At 40.9% G+C, this 17,210-nt stretch overlaps 1 protein-coding gene across 3 annotated transcripts in view; it reads left to right on the top strand.

Moving 5' to 3' along the window:
• Window positions 1-10,966: 10,966 nt before the first annotated feature.
• PPC4 (phosphoenolpyruvate carboxylase 4) overlaps window positions 10,967-17,210 on the top strand; it is a 41,304-nt gene continuing 35,060 nt past the window's right edge. Inside the window, exons 1-10 of one of the 3 annotated variants that reach the window (XM_087666198.1) lie at window positions 10,967-11,143; window positions 11,262-11,335; window positions 11,699-11,883; window positions 12,020-12,183; window positions 12,331-12,445; window positions 12,563-12,640; window positions 12,808-12,876; window positions 12,969-13,047; window positions 13,135-13,211; window positions 13,294-13,389. In XM_087666198.1, the coding sequence (XP_087522324.1) occupies window positions 11,728-11,883; window positions 12,020-12,183; window positions 12,331-12,445; window positions 12,563-12,640; window positions 12,808-12,876; window positions 12,969-13,047; window positions 13,135-13,211; window positions 13,294-13,389 (834 nt within the window). In that variant the 5' untranslated portion in view covers window positions 10,967-11,143; window positions 11,262-11,335; window positions 11,699-11,727. Of the gene's footprint in view, window positions 11,336-11,389; window positions 11,541-11,698; window positions 11,884-12,019; window positions 12,184-12,330; window positions 12,446-12,562; window positions 12,641-12,807; window positions 12,877-12,968; window positions 13,048-13,134; window positions 13,212-13,293; window positions 13,390-17,210 lie in introns of those variants that run through there. The other 2 variants (XM_087666197.1, XM_087666199.1) reach the window with 2 other exon arrangements.

The following is a 17,210-nucleotide window of genomic DNA, read 5'->3' as shown; positions in this document are numbered from 1 at the left end:
TTCGACTTGTTGGTGTGCTTGGTTGTGGATGCGAAGGAGCGATGGCATTGGATCATGTTGATCGTAGTCGTGCAACCATCTTCGAGCCTTCTAGTCATCAAATATAAGAAGGTAAGTTATGTGAGTTCACTACAACTCAAGCTAGTCTTGTGTTCTTGCTTTCTTGGGTTGAAGAGGAGGATGCTTTGTTAGTTAGAGTGGAGTGTTGAGAGACAAGGTGAGAGATTGTCACCGAAGTGAGTTGCAGCTTTTGAAACAATAGAAGTCCGTCCAAAGTCCCGATTGTTGATGCATTAGCTTTAACAAAAAGTCTCAAAATTTTTGAAACTTACTTGGAGTTTCAGAGATATATTTGAGTTTGAGGGGGAGTGTTGAGATGGCAAGCTCAACATTTGTGAATATTGATGATGGACCACATGGCTATATGGGTCTGCACATCTACACTTAGCACGTTGGTGGTCATTATGATCCTCACATGGCCATTGACTTATCACTTATTATATTTAGTTTGTTGCACCTACTTACAATTGGTATAGTTATAGCAATAGTCTATTAGTATAGTCAGTTACGCACAATTTCACTTGGTAGACCACTTTCATTTATATTGTATCTTATCTATACTTTTTTATATACATTGTATTGTGTGTGAAAGAGGAAGAAGAAACCAACAAGAAAATATTTTGACTTCCATCTCTCTTCTTGTGTTCTTGAATGAGCTTCATCTTGTATGTATGTTATGTGTTTGGTGTAGCAACATCAAGCAAGTGTCCCCACCATGCGATTTGTGATAAACATTGGGATTCCATGAAGGATATCATGAGGTACTTGAAAGGCATTGCATATATGAGCATTTGCTATCGTGCTTAAGATACTACAGTCACAGGTTACATTGCCTTCGACTATGCAAGACATGGAGATAGTAGAAAGTCCATCTTTGGGTATGTCTTCACTTTTACTAGAGGTGCTATTTCTTGGATTTCTAGAGTATAGAAATCCATGGCCTTATCTACTAGCGAGGCAGAGTATATTGTAGCCCCACTAAGGCTTGCAAGGATATCCTATAGTTAGGTTGTTTGTAGACTTTGATGATATAACTATTGCTCCTACATTGCATTCAAGTTCTATGAATGCTATTCAGTTGATCAAGAATCCAGTCTACATGCAAAGACAAAGTACATTGAGATGCACTATTACTTCATATGAGAGGTGGTAAAGAACAAGTTTATTGAGCTTGTCAAAATCTCGATGATTAATGAGAATCTTGTATATTTTCTCACTAAAAGTCTCTTAGCAAAATGTTTTGCCTTCCTTAAGAAGATGATGGGTGTAGTCTGAGATGATGTCTATTTCTCATCCTATTGTACTTTGTGTATATTTGTACTTTGTCACTTTTTCTTATTCCCTCCTCACTAAAGACACATTCACCTATAAGTGGGAGGTTGCTGGGTGTAAATGTGCTTGTGCTAGTACACTACCCTACATCTACTTCACACACTATGACCATACACCTATACACTATAGGTGGGTGCCCAGCACTATCACTTTATTCTTTATTCTTTCAATGGTTATTGCATTAGGGAAGGCTAGTCACACATTATGATTGTTGGAGTTTCCGCATATAGTTTTTCTCTCTCTTCTACTCTCTTGCTCCATCTACCATAGCTCTTGCTTTGATCTTGCTTCTACTCGGGTATTTCCACTCGGACTCTACCTTTCATGTATCCTGTCACGGTGATATATGCTGGTGAGCCCTTTACTAAAGATGATAGTTGCTCTTGGAAGAGGGCCATGCAATCTGAGTATGATTCACTATGGGAAAACCATACATGGGATTTGGTTTGTTTGCCCAATGGAAAACATGCATTGCCATGAAGTGGATATATAAGTTTAAGAGTACCCATGATCGCCCTAAGCCAACATATATGTGTAGATTAGTTGCTAAGGGTTTTAAGCAAGAGAAAGGAGTTAACTTTGATGAGATATTCTCTCGTGTGGTCAAGATGACTACACTATGTTTGGTAGGCCTTGGTTGCGTAGATGGATATGGACTTGTACTAGATGGATATGAAAGATTTGAGGAAAATAGTAGGAAAAATCTAGTGTGTAAGCTGAGGGAGAGTCTTTATGGACTTAAGTAGATACCTAGGGAATGGTATCATAAGTTTAATGCCTTATATGCATTCATTGGGTTTCTCCATAATGATATGGATTTGTGTCTTTACACAAAGAAGGCTCATGATGGTAGCTTTATCATTTTGATGCTATATGTTGATGACATACTAATTGCTCAAAGTACTTGTGATGAGCTGGATGCTTTGAAAACTCAACTAAAGAAGAGTTTTGAGATGAAAGACATAGGGCATGCCTCTCACATATTTGAAATGGGCATTATGCACAATCGCTCTAACAAACTCCTCTACTTATCACAGAAAGACTACATTCATAAAGTCCTTGAGGGTTCCACGCGCAAAGAGGTAAGCCTATTTGCTATCCATTACCTTTCCATGTAAAGGTCTATTAGGCAAATTGTCCCTAATTAGATGCTAAGAAGGCCGACATGGCCAAGATCCCACATGCATCTACTTTGGGAAGCTTGATGTATAGCATGATAGCCACTAGACCTGACATAGCATTTGCAATGGGAGTTGTGGATCCTTATATGGTGACATCTAGCATGTGACATTGGGATTCCATGAAGGGTATCATGCAATACCTTAAGAACATTGGAGATATGTGCATTTGTTATAGTGGCCACAATATTGGAGTTGTGGGCTAGAAAAATTTTGATTATACAGAACATGTAGATACTAGGAAGTCCACATTCGGTTATGTCTTCACCTTTGCTAAAGATGTTGTTTCTTGGATATCCAAGGTATAAAAATGCACGGCCTTTGTCTACTACCAAGGCTGAGTACATTGCAGCCATTGAGGCTTGCAAAGAGGCCTTATGGTTACGCCATTTTGTAGTAGACCCTTGGTATGACTATGACTTCTATAGTGCATTCAAACTCTGTGAGTGTTATTCAATTGGCACGTAATCTGCTCTTTCATATGAAGGCCAAGCACATTGAGATCCGTTATCACTTTATTAGGGAGGTGGTTGAGGATAAGCAAATAGAGCTTATCAATATCTTGATTGATGAGAATCTTACAGGTTTCCTCACTAAAATTCTTCTAGTGGAACATTATGTCTTTCTCAAGAAGATGATGGGTGTCAAATGAGATGCCTATTCCTCATCATATTGTACATATATATACACTCTACACTTTCTCACTTTTTTCTTATTTTCTCCACACTCAAGTATATTCACCTTTAAGTGAGAGGTAAAGGGAGTGAGCCATGAAATGGAAGCATGGAGAGCGGAAGCAAAAGCCATGGTGGAAGGAGTAAGCGTGAGAGAGACACAAGATGTGGGAACTTCAATAGTCACAATATGTAATCGGTTTTCTCTTTATTCAAATGTCACTGAAATATTAAATAATCAAATTATAGTAATGGGCGCTTGCCACTTGTAGTGTATAGGTGTGCAAGTAACTAATACATGGTACAGGTAACTAATACGTCGTTGTGTCGCTACGCAGACACAATGTGAAAAAACCTGGAGTGCATCATCATCTAGCTTTCTTATGAATCCAGAGAGTCAATGTCATCTTAGTCATTAAAGCTAGTGTCCATAGTATGGTTAGTTCCAAAATACAAGATTTTTGGACAAGTTTAGCTTATTTTTTATATCTTTGATATTATTTCTTGTAAATATCCTAAAAAGGTATAGAAAACTTCTAGAATAGAGTGACATGTAAAAAGCAAGTGGCTTTTCAACCAATTTTGGGCGATCTCATGCAAAAAGGACTTGTGAATTTGTGCGGTGCGCGATCGCAATTTTCAAGAAGCACAAATAGCACTTCAAATGGGGAGAAGAAGAAGGAGTAATCTGAAATAATTTTGGTGTCCTAGAGTTTTACCCCCCTTTCAGAGCCAATCGAACTATCAGATTTTCTGTCTAAGTAGTAGACAAGAAGCTAGTTTTTGGTGCACATTTTTTATCTACCAAGGAGCTCTAGGAGATCTAATGCTTAGAGATTGCTTCCAAGTAGTCCTAGATAAGGATTTTGTTTATCTTCTCAGGTTTTATCAATACATAGTGCTTTGATTCATTGAGATTCATCTTAATCTTGTGTACCTCTTGTCTATTCTTTTTCTTCTATTCTATCTCCTATTCTCTACTTCCTTCTCTCTCCGATCCCCAATGGATACCACCTTTCGGCTAAAACCCCTCCGACATTAGTGAACCTGATGTGAAAGGTCGCCATAAGGAAAGATAGGATGGGAGAACCTTCAAGCACAATTTCTAGTAATGTTTTGCAGCAGTCAGCGTAGTTAGAACCTTCAAGCACAATTTCTAGTAATGTTTTGCAGCAGTTAGAATATGAACATGCCTATGGAGGTACAACAATAATAATAGGTGATGTAGGCTTCTGCTCAAACTGAAACTGTTGTAACGAATGCTCTACAAGTAGTAGACCGTGAGATAAAGTTGTTTAATGGCAAGAATGTATCTGCATATTTGGATATCTATGCTCAAAAGATGGAGTTCTTTGGGGTGGCTCAACTTGCATGGAGCCAGCATTTTGTACGAATCACTGTACATGAATTGAAAGCCTGAGTTACTGAATTATGCATGCAATATGCTAACTAGGTAGCTTTCAAGAAGACACTCAGGGAAGAATTCTACATTGAAGACACAAGTTTGATTACCTGCAAGACTTTTCAGGAGTAGGTTCTAAAACCCAATAAGGGTCTTGTGGCTATAGAGTTGTTAAGAGAATTTGAAAGTTGGTTTGAGCAATTAGATCTTATAGAATGATGAGCTCTTGCAAGTCAAAAAATTGAATTGTTTCTACAAGTAGCAAATCCTGAGCTTCAAGAGAAGCTTAATGATTTGTTAGAGAATCAGACTACATAGACCTGGCTTAAAATAGAGTGGAGGCATGTTAAGAAAGTTGCTACTACATTGATGAAAAAGCATAGAAGGAGAGAAAGATAGCATGTATCTAGCTTGCCCACTATTATGGGCAAAATAGTTGATGTATCTAATAAGCCATCCACTTCTATGACTGCACTACTGTTCCCACAGTTAGGGAAGATGTGTTAAATGAATTGGTTATTAAAGGCATGTGAGATCTTTAGTTGAAGGTTACAAATTTGGATGAAAAATGACAAGAGAAAAGGGGACGGGCAATAGCCTCTAAACTAGGAAAAAGATGTATGTGATGTGATAGTTTGCAGCATGAAAGGAAGGATTGTGCTACTTTTTAGGAAGCCTTGGCACGATAGCTCATCTTTGGGAAAGATAGCAAGATCCATGCACAAGAAATGGGATTGCCTCTTGCTTTGAATTTTGGAAAGAGATGTATGCAATAGTTATTGTAAGACTTGGTTGTTCGAAATGCTTATGTGGTTATACGTGCTTCTACTTTTGGTCTACAGTTGGATAAAATGCTTGGCCAAGTGATGGTTGGGTTTGAATGACAATATGGACACATGGTTTGCATGCAGTTGAAAAGAGGAGAGTTAATGATAGTGGAATGTCTCATGTAAGGCAAGACATTCGTGACATAACTGGATGGGAATCACCAGTAGATGCATATTTAGCAAAGGTGCAAAACACGGATGTACTTATGGAAGAGAAATAGAAGAGAAATGAAGATAATGCAGGAACATCTAAGAGAGTGACAAGAAGAAGTGTGGATGAGCCTAAAGCTGCAAATCAGCCACCTCCCAAGCATCTTATGGAAGAGATTGGGAAGGAGGAAAAACAAGATAGCAAACAAGAGGGAAAAAGGAAGGGCAAGCAACAGGGATATAAGCGATAGTTTGATATTGAGACAACCACGGATCTTAAGAAGATTCTTGAAGAATGGATTTTAAATAATTGGGTGGAATTCACCTTGGGAGAGGTGCTTGGCATTGCCAAGTAGGAATTTCATGATAAAATCATTAACATAATTAAGAGGAAGCGTCAGTTTCTTGGTGATGCCACTAGTGCATTGCTACAATTTAAAGAGGAAACAGGTTTGTTGGGCATTCGAGCTGAATATGAGCATGATGTAAGTGCTAGTTTATCGATAGAGGATGCTACTAATCAGTGGGATAGCATGTACAAAAGAGAAGAAAGTGACTAAAAATGCATTGTCTTGTAGCAATATGCATGGTGGAGTAGGGTAACAAAAACAACATTCCAAATGGGGAGAAGAAGAAGGAGTGATCTGAAAGAATTCTAAGCAGGCATCCTGGGGTTTTACCCTCCTTTCTCGGAGCCAATGGAACCATCAAATTTGCCATTTGAGAAGCATTGAAAAAGCTAGTTTTTGGTGCATGTTTTTGGTCTACTAGGGAGCTCTAGGAGATTTAATGCTTAGAGATTGCTTTTGAGTAGTCCAAGATAAGGATTTTATTTATCTCCTCGGATTCTATCAATACATAGTGCTTTGATTCATTGAGATTTATCTTTATATTGTGTACCTCTTGTCTTTTCTTTTTCTTCTACTCTATCTCATATTCTGTACTTTATTCTCTCTCTGATCCCCGGTGGATACGATCTTTTGACTAAAACCCCTTTGACAATGCAGTGAGGGTACTATCAATGAAACTAATATACGGGCAGTTAAGCATAGGTGCCTTTATCCCCAATAATCTCCCATAACTTAAAGGCGAATGTGTCTCTAGTGAGGAGAAAATAAGAAAAGGGTGACAAAGTACAAATGTACATAAGTACAACAAGATGAGGAAAGACATCATCTCATCCAATGCCCATCAACTTCTTAAGCAAGGCAAAATGCTCAACTGAGAGATTTTTAGTGAACAGATCTGTAAGATTTTGGTCAACTAAGATCTTGACAAGCTCAATGGACTTATCCTCAACAACCTCTCTAATAAAGTGGTAATTCATCTCAATGTGCTTCACCTTCGCATGGAAGACCAGATTCTTGATTAACTGAATAGCACTCAAAAAGTTCAAATGTAGTATAAGGACCGCATCAGTAATGCTAAGATATGCTACCAAGCGACCTAACCAAAGAGCCTCCTTGCAAACATTAATGGTTGTAATATACTCTGCCTCTGTAGTAGATAGGGCTGTGCATTTTTGCACCCTAGACATTCAAGAAACAACACCTCCAACAAAGATGAAGACATAGGCAAAGGTGAACTTCCTAGTGCCTACATATCCTGCATAATCAGAATTAGTGTACCCCACAACTCCTATATCCTAGCCACTATAACAAATGCACATAGCTGTTGTGCCCTTCAGGTACCTCATGATACGACAACATTCTCTACAAAAGCTGTTGTGACCTTCAGGTACCTCAGCCATATAGTGTACGACAACTTTCTCTACAAAAGCTATGTCAAGGCGAGTGGCTATCATGGCATACATCAAACTGCCTATTGCAGATGCATAAGGGATCTTGGCCATCTTGGCCTTCTACTCGTTATCAGACTACAGACAATTGGCATGACTAACCTTCACATGAGAAGGTAAAGTACAACCAATAGGCTTAACATCTTGTAGATGAAACTTCTCTAACGACCTTCTAGATGTACTTCTTCTATAACAAATAAAGAAGGCCCTTAGAGCGATTGCACATAATGCATGTCCCGAGAATTGTGAGGCTTGTTCCATGTCCTTTATCTCAAAGCTCTTCTTGAGTTGACCTTTCAAGGCATCTAACTCATCATGAGCACTCCCAGCAATCAACATATCATTCTCGTAGAGTATCAAAATTATAAGGCTACCATCACAAGTCTTCTTCTTGTATAAACATGAAACCATATCACTATGAGAATATCCTTATGAATGCATAAAAGTATCAAGCTTGTGGTACCATTCCCTAGGTGCATGCTTAAGCCCATATAGGGCTCTTTTTCAATCTACATACTAGGTGTTTTGTGCCAGGTTTTGTAAAGTCCTTAGGCTACTCTATGTAAATCTCATCATGCAAGTCACCATGAAAACAAGTTGTCTTGGCATCCATCTGATACTCTGCTTGAAACCCTTAGCAATCAATCTGGCCTTGTATGCAGCTTGGAGTGTTCAGGGATACTTTTCAACTTGTATACCCACTTGCATGGCAAAGCATGCTTTCCACTAGGCAAATGAACCAAATTCCATATATTATTTTTTTACAATGAGTTATACTTTGACTACATGGCCCTCTCCTAAGAGGAACTATCACCTTTGCGCATGGCCTCATCATAAGTAAGAGGTTCACCAACATTTGTCACCATAACATAATCCATAAAGGACTCAAACCATGCATGTTATTGTCGATCTCTAGTAGATCATCTCAAAATAGGATGTGGGACTTGTACATCCTATGGAGCATCAGGGACCTAGGCCATTGGAGCAAGTTATCTAGTTGGCTATATAGTAGCAATAGACTCCTCTTGAAATATCGCCATGTGTACTTGGCTATGGACAACCCTTTGAGCCTATGGATACTATAGGTGATAACCCATCTCACATGCATCTCCATAACCAAGAAAGATACAGTTCCTAAACTTAGGATCCAACTTATTGCACTTGTCCTTGGAAACATGGCAGAAAGTCTTACCACCAAAGATACACAAATGAGTCTATGAGGGAGGTTTTCTAGACTATACCTCCACTACAACCTGATAGTTAAGAGCACTATATGGGGACTGATTTATCAAGTGTATGGTAGTAGTAATTGCCTCAACCCAAAAATGTTGTCGTAAGCCTATCTGGCTAAGCATACTGCGGACTCATTCCTGAATTGTCCTATATATACACTCAATCATACCATTCTAGGGTGGGTGTACAGGGTAGTCAACTGACGCTTAATGCCCATTTCATCACAAAATTGTTCAAAGGCTTTAGAGACATACTCACCCCCATTATCTAATCTAAGACATTTTAACCTATTGCCAGACTGGTTCTTAACCAAGGCAAGCAAATACCAAAATGTAGCCAATACTTTCGATTTTACTTAATAAGATATGCTCAAACTTTATGCGTATAGTCATCAATGAAAGTAACGAAATACTTCATGCCACCTAATGACTTGCAAGTTATGGGACCACATACATCTGAATGAACAAGAGCCAAAGGCTCACCTATGCATTTCATACTAGACTTTTTATGCGTATTACATATCTAACTGCCATATAAACAATGATTACAAGACTTAAAGCACTTACAATCAAGGGGCAAAAGATGCTATAAATGAGAAAACATTTTCATTCCTTTCAAGGACATGTGTCTAAGGCGATGATGCGAAAGAGATACATGTGGAACTATATCTATTGCCAAAATATGGTCAATTGACCTTCAAGCTATGGGCTAAAGTAAACTGAAGGGGAAAAGCTCCTCAATGCCAATGCAATGGCTTTGATACCAAATGAAGAGAGTGAGCCTTGAAGTGGAAGCACGGAGTGGAAGCAAAAGCTATGGTGAAAGGAGCAAGAGAGAGAGAGAGAGAGAGAGAGAGAGAGAGAGAGAGAGAGAGAGAGAGAGAAGATGTGGAAACTCCAATAGTCACAATGTGTGACCAACCTTTCCTTTATTCAAATGCCACTAAAAGAATAAAGAATAAAGTGATAATGATGTGTGCTAGTCACTTGCAATGTACAAGTGTATAGGTAACTAATACATGGTGTGGGTACTGTGAGTGTAACTAATACATGGGTGACTAGGGCCTTTATCCCTAATAGGAGCGTGCTAGGGGTTAAAGGCCGTCTATGCTTAGTCACCTATATTACTTTATGCATGCACATCTATACACTGTAGGTGGTGGTTGCTCCTCAATATCACTTTATTCATTATCCTTTATATGATAATAGAATAAGGGTTATTGATAGTTTGGTGAATTCACCTAATGATCTAGCAATGTAGTGCTTATTGGACAATGTTGAAGATTCTTCAAGGGTCCAAGAATTGGCTAGTATTCAGGCCATGAAGGTGCAACTTAAAAGGCAATGGGAGCTCTTGGGCAATGGCCCCTTGGACCTCTTCTTCAACACTTTGAAGACTAAATACAAAATAGAAACCATTGAGGGCCCTTCAGGGGAATTGATGCATGATGAGCAATCTATTGTCTTGATCTTTGAAGTCATCTGACTAAAAATGTAGGCTTTGAGCCCCATGAAATATAGCATTATGATTGGTGTGGTTGGCATATATTCCTAGGAAATGTGGTGGCCTCTATACCTAGCAATGAAGCCCTACTACTAAGTAGACCCTTCACTACTGAGGAGATTATAAACGTAGTCTTCGAAATGAAAGTTGGGAAGTCTCTAGTTCCTGATTGACTTCTGGTGGAGGTCTTCTAGAAGTTATGGGAAGTGTGTTCCACTAAGTTGGTTGATATGCATTTGCATGTCTGCATCAAAGTTTCTAGTTGGCATCCTTTAATAGTGTTAAACTTCTCATACAAAGTTCTTGCAATGTGTTTGACACTTAGAGTTAAGCATCTTCTTGCTAGGATTGTCCATCCTAGGCAGTATGGATTTATCTTTGGTCGGCATATTTGTGATATGGTAATTAACCTTATATTTTCCATAGATCATCCATGGTCATTGCAGGTTGATTTCACAATGGTCAGCATGGACCTAGAAAAGGCATATGACGGAGATGAGTTGATTATTAATTTTGGGAGTTCTTGTAGCATTCAAGTTTGGTTAGGTTTTCATCAATATGGTTGGCTCATTGCTCAAGAGCATGTAAATATTCAAAATTTGAAATGCAGTATTTTGTATGATATTTAAATATTGCAAAAGTGTAAGCATTTTTTTTTGGGGGGCGGGGGGGGGGGAAGGGGGGGATTGGGCGCGGGGCTAATGCTATGTCGTTTTCTGGTAGGAATGCACGCTTACGGGATGCCGGAGAATATTCCGAAGCCAAGTGTCCCACAGTGTTCAGTGGCCCTCTTCGTTTCAAAATATGCATACCGATTCCCGAATCACCTCTGCACTTGTCGCGGAGCTTCTGCTACTTTGGTCATCCTCTCCGCCTCCGATCTTCAAAGTGTACAGGACAGGCGTCTCAAAGGTTGCTGCTGTCGCTTGCCTCCTTTTGTGGACCGCTTCTTTCTCGTGAGGCCTGTCGATGCCACTTTAAAGGAGGTTGTCTTACAAACATTGTCGTATCCTTTCATCTCCAGTTTGCTCAAAACAGGCAAACATCGTCGTTTCATCTCATCTCCCGTTTCTTGCGGACCATCTGGTTGTCTGTCTCCATTAGAAATAACGGCGCAAGTGGACAGGCATCTTTAAGCTCGCGGAAGCAGACGCCTGGAATTCTAGTCCTCTCCGCTTGTAAGTTAAAGGCCAGCTTCTTCTACTCCATAACCGTCTGGTATTCCTTTTCAGCTTACAAGCTCTCTACGTATGGAGCTCTGAAGATGATTAGTCAGGTCACCATAGCCTTCGAAAGTTTATTATTGCTCTCAGAAGCTTGACAGTTTGCTCTCGTAATAGCAAATAAACTGCATTCGATAAGTGGCTTTGTAGCCTTCAGAAGGTTCTGTTTTCTTTCGCTTGCATTATCCTCTACATATTAGCAAGTGAAGGAAGTGCTTATTATACAATTTTCTTTTCGATTACACGAAAGTATTATTTACAAATAAGCGACGAATGGAAATCCAATAACACGCTTCTCCTCATTTTCCGTTGTTGCAGAGATCCTTCCGTTAATCTGTTTCATCACCATGACAGACACGACAGATGACATTGCTGAGGAGATCTCGTTCCAGGCATTTGATGATGACTGTCACCTGCTTGGAAATCTCCTGAATGACTGCCTGCAGCGTGAGGTTGGGCACGATTTCACAGAAAAAGTTGATCGAGTGCGTCTGTTAGCGCAGGTAATGGTGCCCGTACTCTTTTATCTTATCCTTCACTGGTCTTGATGCTGGCTATTGATCTGATCTACGAACACCACCACTGACCAGTAATCCTATTGATGCTAGGTTTTCTCAAATATTTTTGTCATTTGGGCAGAGTGCTTGCAACATGCGTATGGCTGGTATTGAAAATGCGGCAGAATGGCTTTCCAAGCAACTTGAAAAAGAGATTTCCAACATGACACTAGAAGAAGCTGGGCCTTTGGCTAGGGCTTTCAGTCATTACCTAAACTTGATGGGAATTGCTGAAACTCATCACCGGTACAAATGCACCAGATTCATCTGCCTTAAGCTTGCAGCTGTAATTAAATAGCCTTCTGTTTATGAAACATTGAATGTTTAACGGATGTGCTTAGAAAGGTGTTCTCTCGACAAGCAATCTGAATGCCCATTGTTCTAATATCTCAGCGTGCGAAGAACAAGGACAAACTCCCATGTTTCAAAATCTTGTGATGATGTATTTGGGAAGCTTATCCAAAGTGGATGTAGTGCTGACGATGTTTACAAGGCTGTCTGCAGCCAGGTGACTTGTGTAGTACTTCTGATACATGAGAAATCATGATGGACTTTTGATTTTAAAACAAAAATAACAATGAACTGTTCAATATTATAATTTGTTAATGTAAACTGGTCCTGACAGGAAGTAGAGATAGTTCTCACAGCACATCCTACTCAGATCAATAGGCGAACCTTGCAGTACAAACATTTGCGGATTGCGGTATTGTTTGGTCTTTTGCATCTTTTCCCAAAAAAGCATCCTTTCAAGAGAATGGAATTCAGATTGGACTGGATCTGGTCCTGAACCTATGCATAAATGGTTAACTTTGATTAGTTGGTTGTATCTCCTTTCACTATGCAAAGTCACTGCTTTATTCTTTATATCAGCATTTGCTGGAGTATAATGATCGGGCTGATTTAACTCATGAAGACAGGGAACTGCTGATTGAGGATCTGGTGAACTTAACATGTTCCCTTATTGGCTCTCTTTGTTTTCTTCTTTCCTACGTTTTGTCATCTTTGGCTTGTAATTGAGGATTCAAATGCAGGTTAGAGAAATAATTTCACTGTGGCACACCGATGAATTGAGACGGAGGCAACCAACACCTGTAGATGAAGCTAGAGGAGGTTTGTTGCTGTAAAGAAAAGATGATCGATCTAACCTTGATCGCTATCTCTGCTCATCCAATAAGCTGACTGTAACAAGTGGTTCAGGTCTACATATTGTTGAACAATCATTGTGGAAAGCCGTGCCACAGTACCTTCGACGAGTTAGCACTGCACTGAAGAAAGTAAGGGTACATCTATTTATTATGTTCAGTCAACAGTTTTAGTTGTATCACAAAAGGTAAGCTGCTACATGTTTCTACACAGCACACTGGAAAGACTCTTCCCTTGACTTGTACTCCAATCAAGTTTGGGTCTTGGATGGGCGGAGATAGAGATGGCAACCCAAATGTTACAGCCAAGGTGTGTTCTGATATGACTTCATCAATCATCAATCATCAATCATCAGTCATTATACAAATTGAGAGTAGTTTTTGGGAGCCTCCAAGTATTATAATCTCTCTATAAGAATTATAATCAGCACACTCAGAAAAACACATACAATTTTTCAAAACAAAGCCTGTAAGTTTTTCAAATATAAGGGTCGAGGTACAAAAGATATAGTTTCATGTAGTTCCCTAAGGTATTTACTATTTTGAAGAGTGGGCACAAAATTGTTTTAGTATGCGTGCTACCAAAACAAGTGGTTTTGTCTAAAATGTTCTTCCATTTACCATATCACACATGAACCCAATACTATTTTACATGTCTTTGCTCCATTCTGAGAGCATTTCAAGCTGAGATTGAGAATAAAGTTTGTGGTGCTGTTAGCATGGCTACTAATGAAACTTGGTGAGGCTTCAATGAAAGGGCATTCAACTAACATAACTCATGGAGTTTTTTCTAAGCCACAAGAGGATCCACTATGACTAGGATTGTGCTTTCAAGGTTTTGCAAATACGGTGTGGGCTTTGGATCTTGCCACTGTACCCTTTTATATAAGTGCTACTTTGGGTATATCATTTGGCTTATGTACTGTGTCACTAGTGATGCAATAGTTTTTCTTTCTCACGTTCTCCTCACACATGGATAATAGCTACCCTGTAGGTCTGATGACAGGGAGGCAATCATAGACAACCACCATCATTTTGAGCACCAACCATAGCTGTAGTAGCTGGATGAGTAGCAATTACAAACAACTTCAGGCCACAGATTGAAGAGAAATATGCTAAAATGTGCCTAGGCCTAAATCTCATTGGTGAAACTTTTGGTGGTGACAAGTTGCTCTTCAACAGTCATAAAGGGTCTTTATAATTGGAGAACACAATAAGTGGTGTATTTCAGGTTAGCTTGAAATAATAGGCGATTGATGTTAGCATACCTACCCAAAAATGCATGGAAGTTAAGGGAAATTACCCAATTCTAGTCATCTTTTTCAAACTAAAACTACATTTTTCTCTGAAGAGGGAAGCAGAGAAGTAAGTGATGAAAAGGAAAAAGAAGAGAATTAAAATGTCATGGAAAATGAAAACTATCCAACCTTGGTCATCCTTCAAAAATAGATACATTTTTCTCTGAAAAGGGAACTAGAGAAGTAAGTGATGGAAAAGAAACTAGAAAAGAATATTGTTTTGAAGGCGTAATAGAAGCTGAGGAGCGTGGAACAGTACTGAAGGAAAACAGTGACTAATACTGCCCCAATGATTAAAGCAGGCCAGGCTATTGAGGTAATTCAGAATGGCTAGTTGGTCCAGGTCTAGAGCCTAGATGCCAGCTGGTGAAAAAAAAACCTCACAAATAGGAAGACTTTACTACTAGAGTTGGAGAAATGGGGTATCACAGAACTCATTTGTGGAATTTCTATTGCTTTTGGTATGATCACTTTGTGTATTGAAACATGGAACCTAGGGAACTCAACCAGTGGCCTTCCAAGACCTAGGCCCACACATAGCACAAGTAAAATACATGAAACCAGTGCATGTTAGGCCCCTTAAATGGCAAGTGCACATTGCAAACTACTATGGAACTGTCAGAGTGCAGCGGTGCGGAAGCGTAGGACTGAGAGTGAGAGAACGCAGAGAGAAAAGGGAGAGAAAGAGACAGTGTACACTGAAGATCTGCTGTATAAAGAATGCTGAATACAAAGATATACACGGGCGCAGTGCGCTGGACTGCGTGTCTCCACCTCGACGATGCGACCTGCTGTCCACCTCGAAGTCTGCTGCAGTCTGCACTGTCTGCTGTCTGAAATCTGCGAACAGAGACAGAGATCTGCACGGCACCGGTCTGTAATCTGTGACAGAGAATAGTGACCAGACTGCTGGAAACATCGACTATAAATAGTCGAAAAACTGCCTGAAATGGGGCGCCAGAAAATAGGGCGCAGCCTGAATAAGTCGGCTGCATTAAATGCAGCCGACTGGGCTGCTGACAGTCGGACTGCCACATGGCAGTCCGACTGCACAGTCCGACTGACTGTGCAGGCTATGATCTGTCTAACACCCCCTCTCAGAGCCTGGACAGGGCAGAAGCCTGAGGGATCTGGAATGTTGCCGAAGTAGAGCCTGAGAAAGCGCCTTCGTAAACAAATCCGCAAGATTATCCTCCGTCTTGCAATACTCCACAGTGATGGTCTCATCCAAAAGCTTTTCTTGGATGAAGTGGTACTGGATCTCAATGTGCTTCGTCCGGGCATGAAAAACAGGATTCCTCGCCAAGGCAATGCAACTCTCATTGTCACATCGCAGCAATGTAGGACGAGTCTGGGGGCACCCAAGCTCCTCCAACAGTCTCCGAAGCCACACAACCTCGCATGTGGTGGAAGACGCGGCCCGATACTCCGCCTTAGTAGACGAAAGGGCTACCGTGGGCTGCTTCTTGCTACTCCATGAAATAACTCCTGCACCCAAAGTAAAGCAGTAACCTGTTGTAGACCGCCTGTGGTCCACGTCACCGGCCCAATCCGAGTGGCTCCAACCTGCAAGTACAAGATCTGACCCATCTGTCCCTGCGGGGTAATGAATCCCTAAATCAGACGTCCCCCTCAGATACCGAAGTATCCTCTGAGTAGCCTGCCAATGCACCGTCTTAGGTTCACTCATGAACCCTGCCAAGAGCCCAACAGCAAAACATAGATCAACCCTGGTGTTGAGAAGCCAAATCAAAGACCCTATCAACTGTCGATAGCGGGAAGCATCCGCCAAAGGAGAAGCTGAATGGGAAGTGGCCTTCCAGTTCGGATCCATAGGAGTAGAGAGGGCCCGACAATCTTCCATCTCAAAAGACACCAAGAGTTCCTGTACATATCTCTGTTGAGAGAGAAAGATCCCCCTCTGAGACTGAAAAATCTCATGTCCTAAAAAGAAATGGAGTAGCCCCAAATCCGTCATCTCGAACGTCCGATGTAAAGCTGACTTTGTCTCCTGGACCTGCTGTGCATCATCACCTGTGACAATCAAATCATCAACATATAATACAAACAGCACACAACCATCCTCGGAAGTGTGAACATACAGCTGCGGATCGGCCTTGGACCGCCGATATCCCAACTGAGATTGGAGGAACGAATCAATCTTCTCGTTCCAAGCTCGCGGGGCCTGCTTGAGACCATACAGGGCCTTCTTCAACCTGTAGACTTTCCCATCTGAAGAACCAAAGCCAGGAGGCTGCTCAACGTAGATCTCCTCCTTCAAATCACCATTCAGGAAGGCCGACTTCACATCCAGCTGATAAACAGGCCATCTCCTATGGCCAGCCAAAGCAAGAACAGCTCTAATGGTTGCCATACGAGCTGTAGGGGCAAAGGTGTCATGACAGTCAATCCCTGGGCGCTGGGCAAAACCCTTAGCAACAAGGCGAGCCTTGTGCTTATCCAAAGTACCATCACTGAGATATTTGGTCTTAAAGACCCACTTGACTCCAATCACCTTCTTCTTCGGGGGGCGTGGCATAAGTGACCAAGTGCCATTCCTCTCAATAGCCTCCAACTCAGCTTCCATAGCTTTCTTCCATGGGGCGGACTGTAAAGCCTCCTTCACGGAGGTGGGCTCTCGATCCTGCATAACTCGGGACATCAAACAATAATTGGAGCACACAAGCTCCGAAGAATGCGCCTGGTGCCTCCGTGACCGCCGCGGACCATCCTGCGGTCCCCACTCCTCAGGAACCCCCTCAATCCCTGAATCACGGAGTGTGTCACGGGCCCAGCGAGGAGGAGGCCGAACCTCCCCTCGTCGTTCTCCATC

Source organism: Lygodium microphyllum, chromosome 25, assembly GCF_053477565.2.
Source record: "Lygodium microphyllum isolate KBCC chromosome 25, Lygodium_microphyllum_v1.1.10, whole genome shotgun sequence".
NCBI classification, from domain to species: Eukaryota; Viridiplantae; Streptophyta; class Polypodiopsida; order Schizaeales; family Lygodiaceae; genus Lygodium; species Lygodium microphyllum.
The sequence above is the reverse complement of the archived record's forward strand: the minus strand, read 5'-3'. Positions and strand labels throughout refer to the sequence as shown.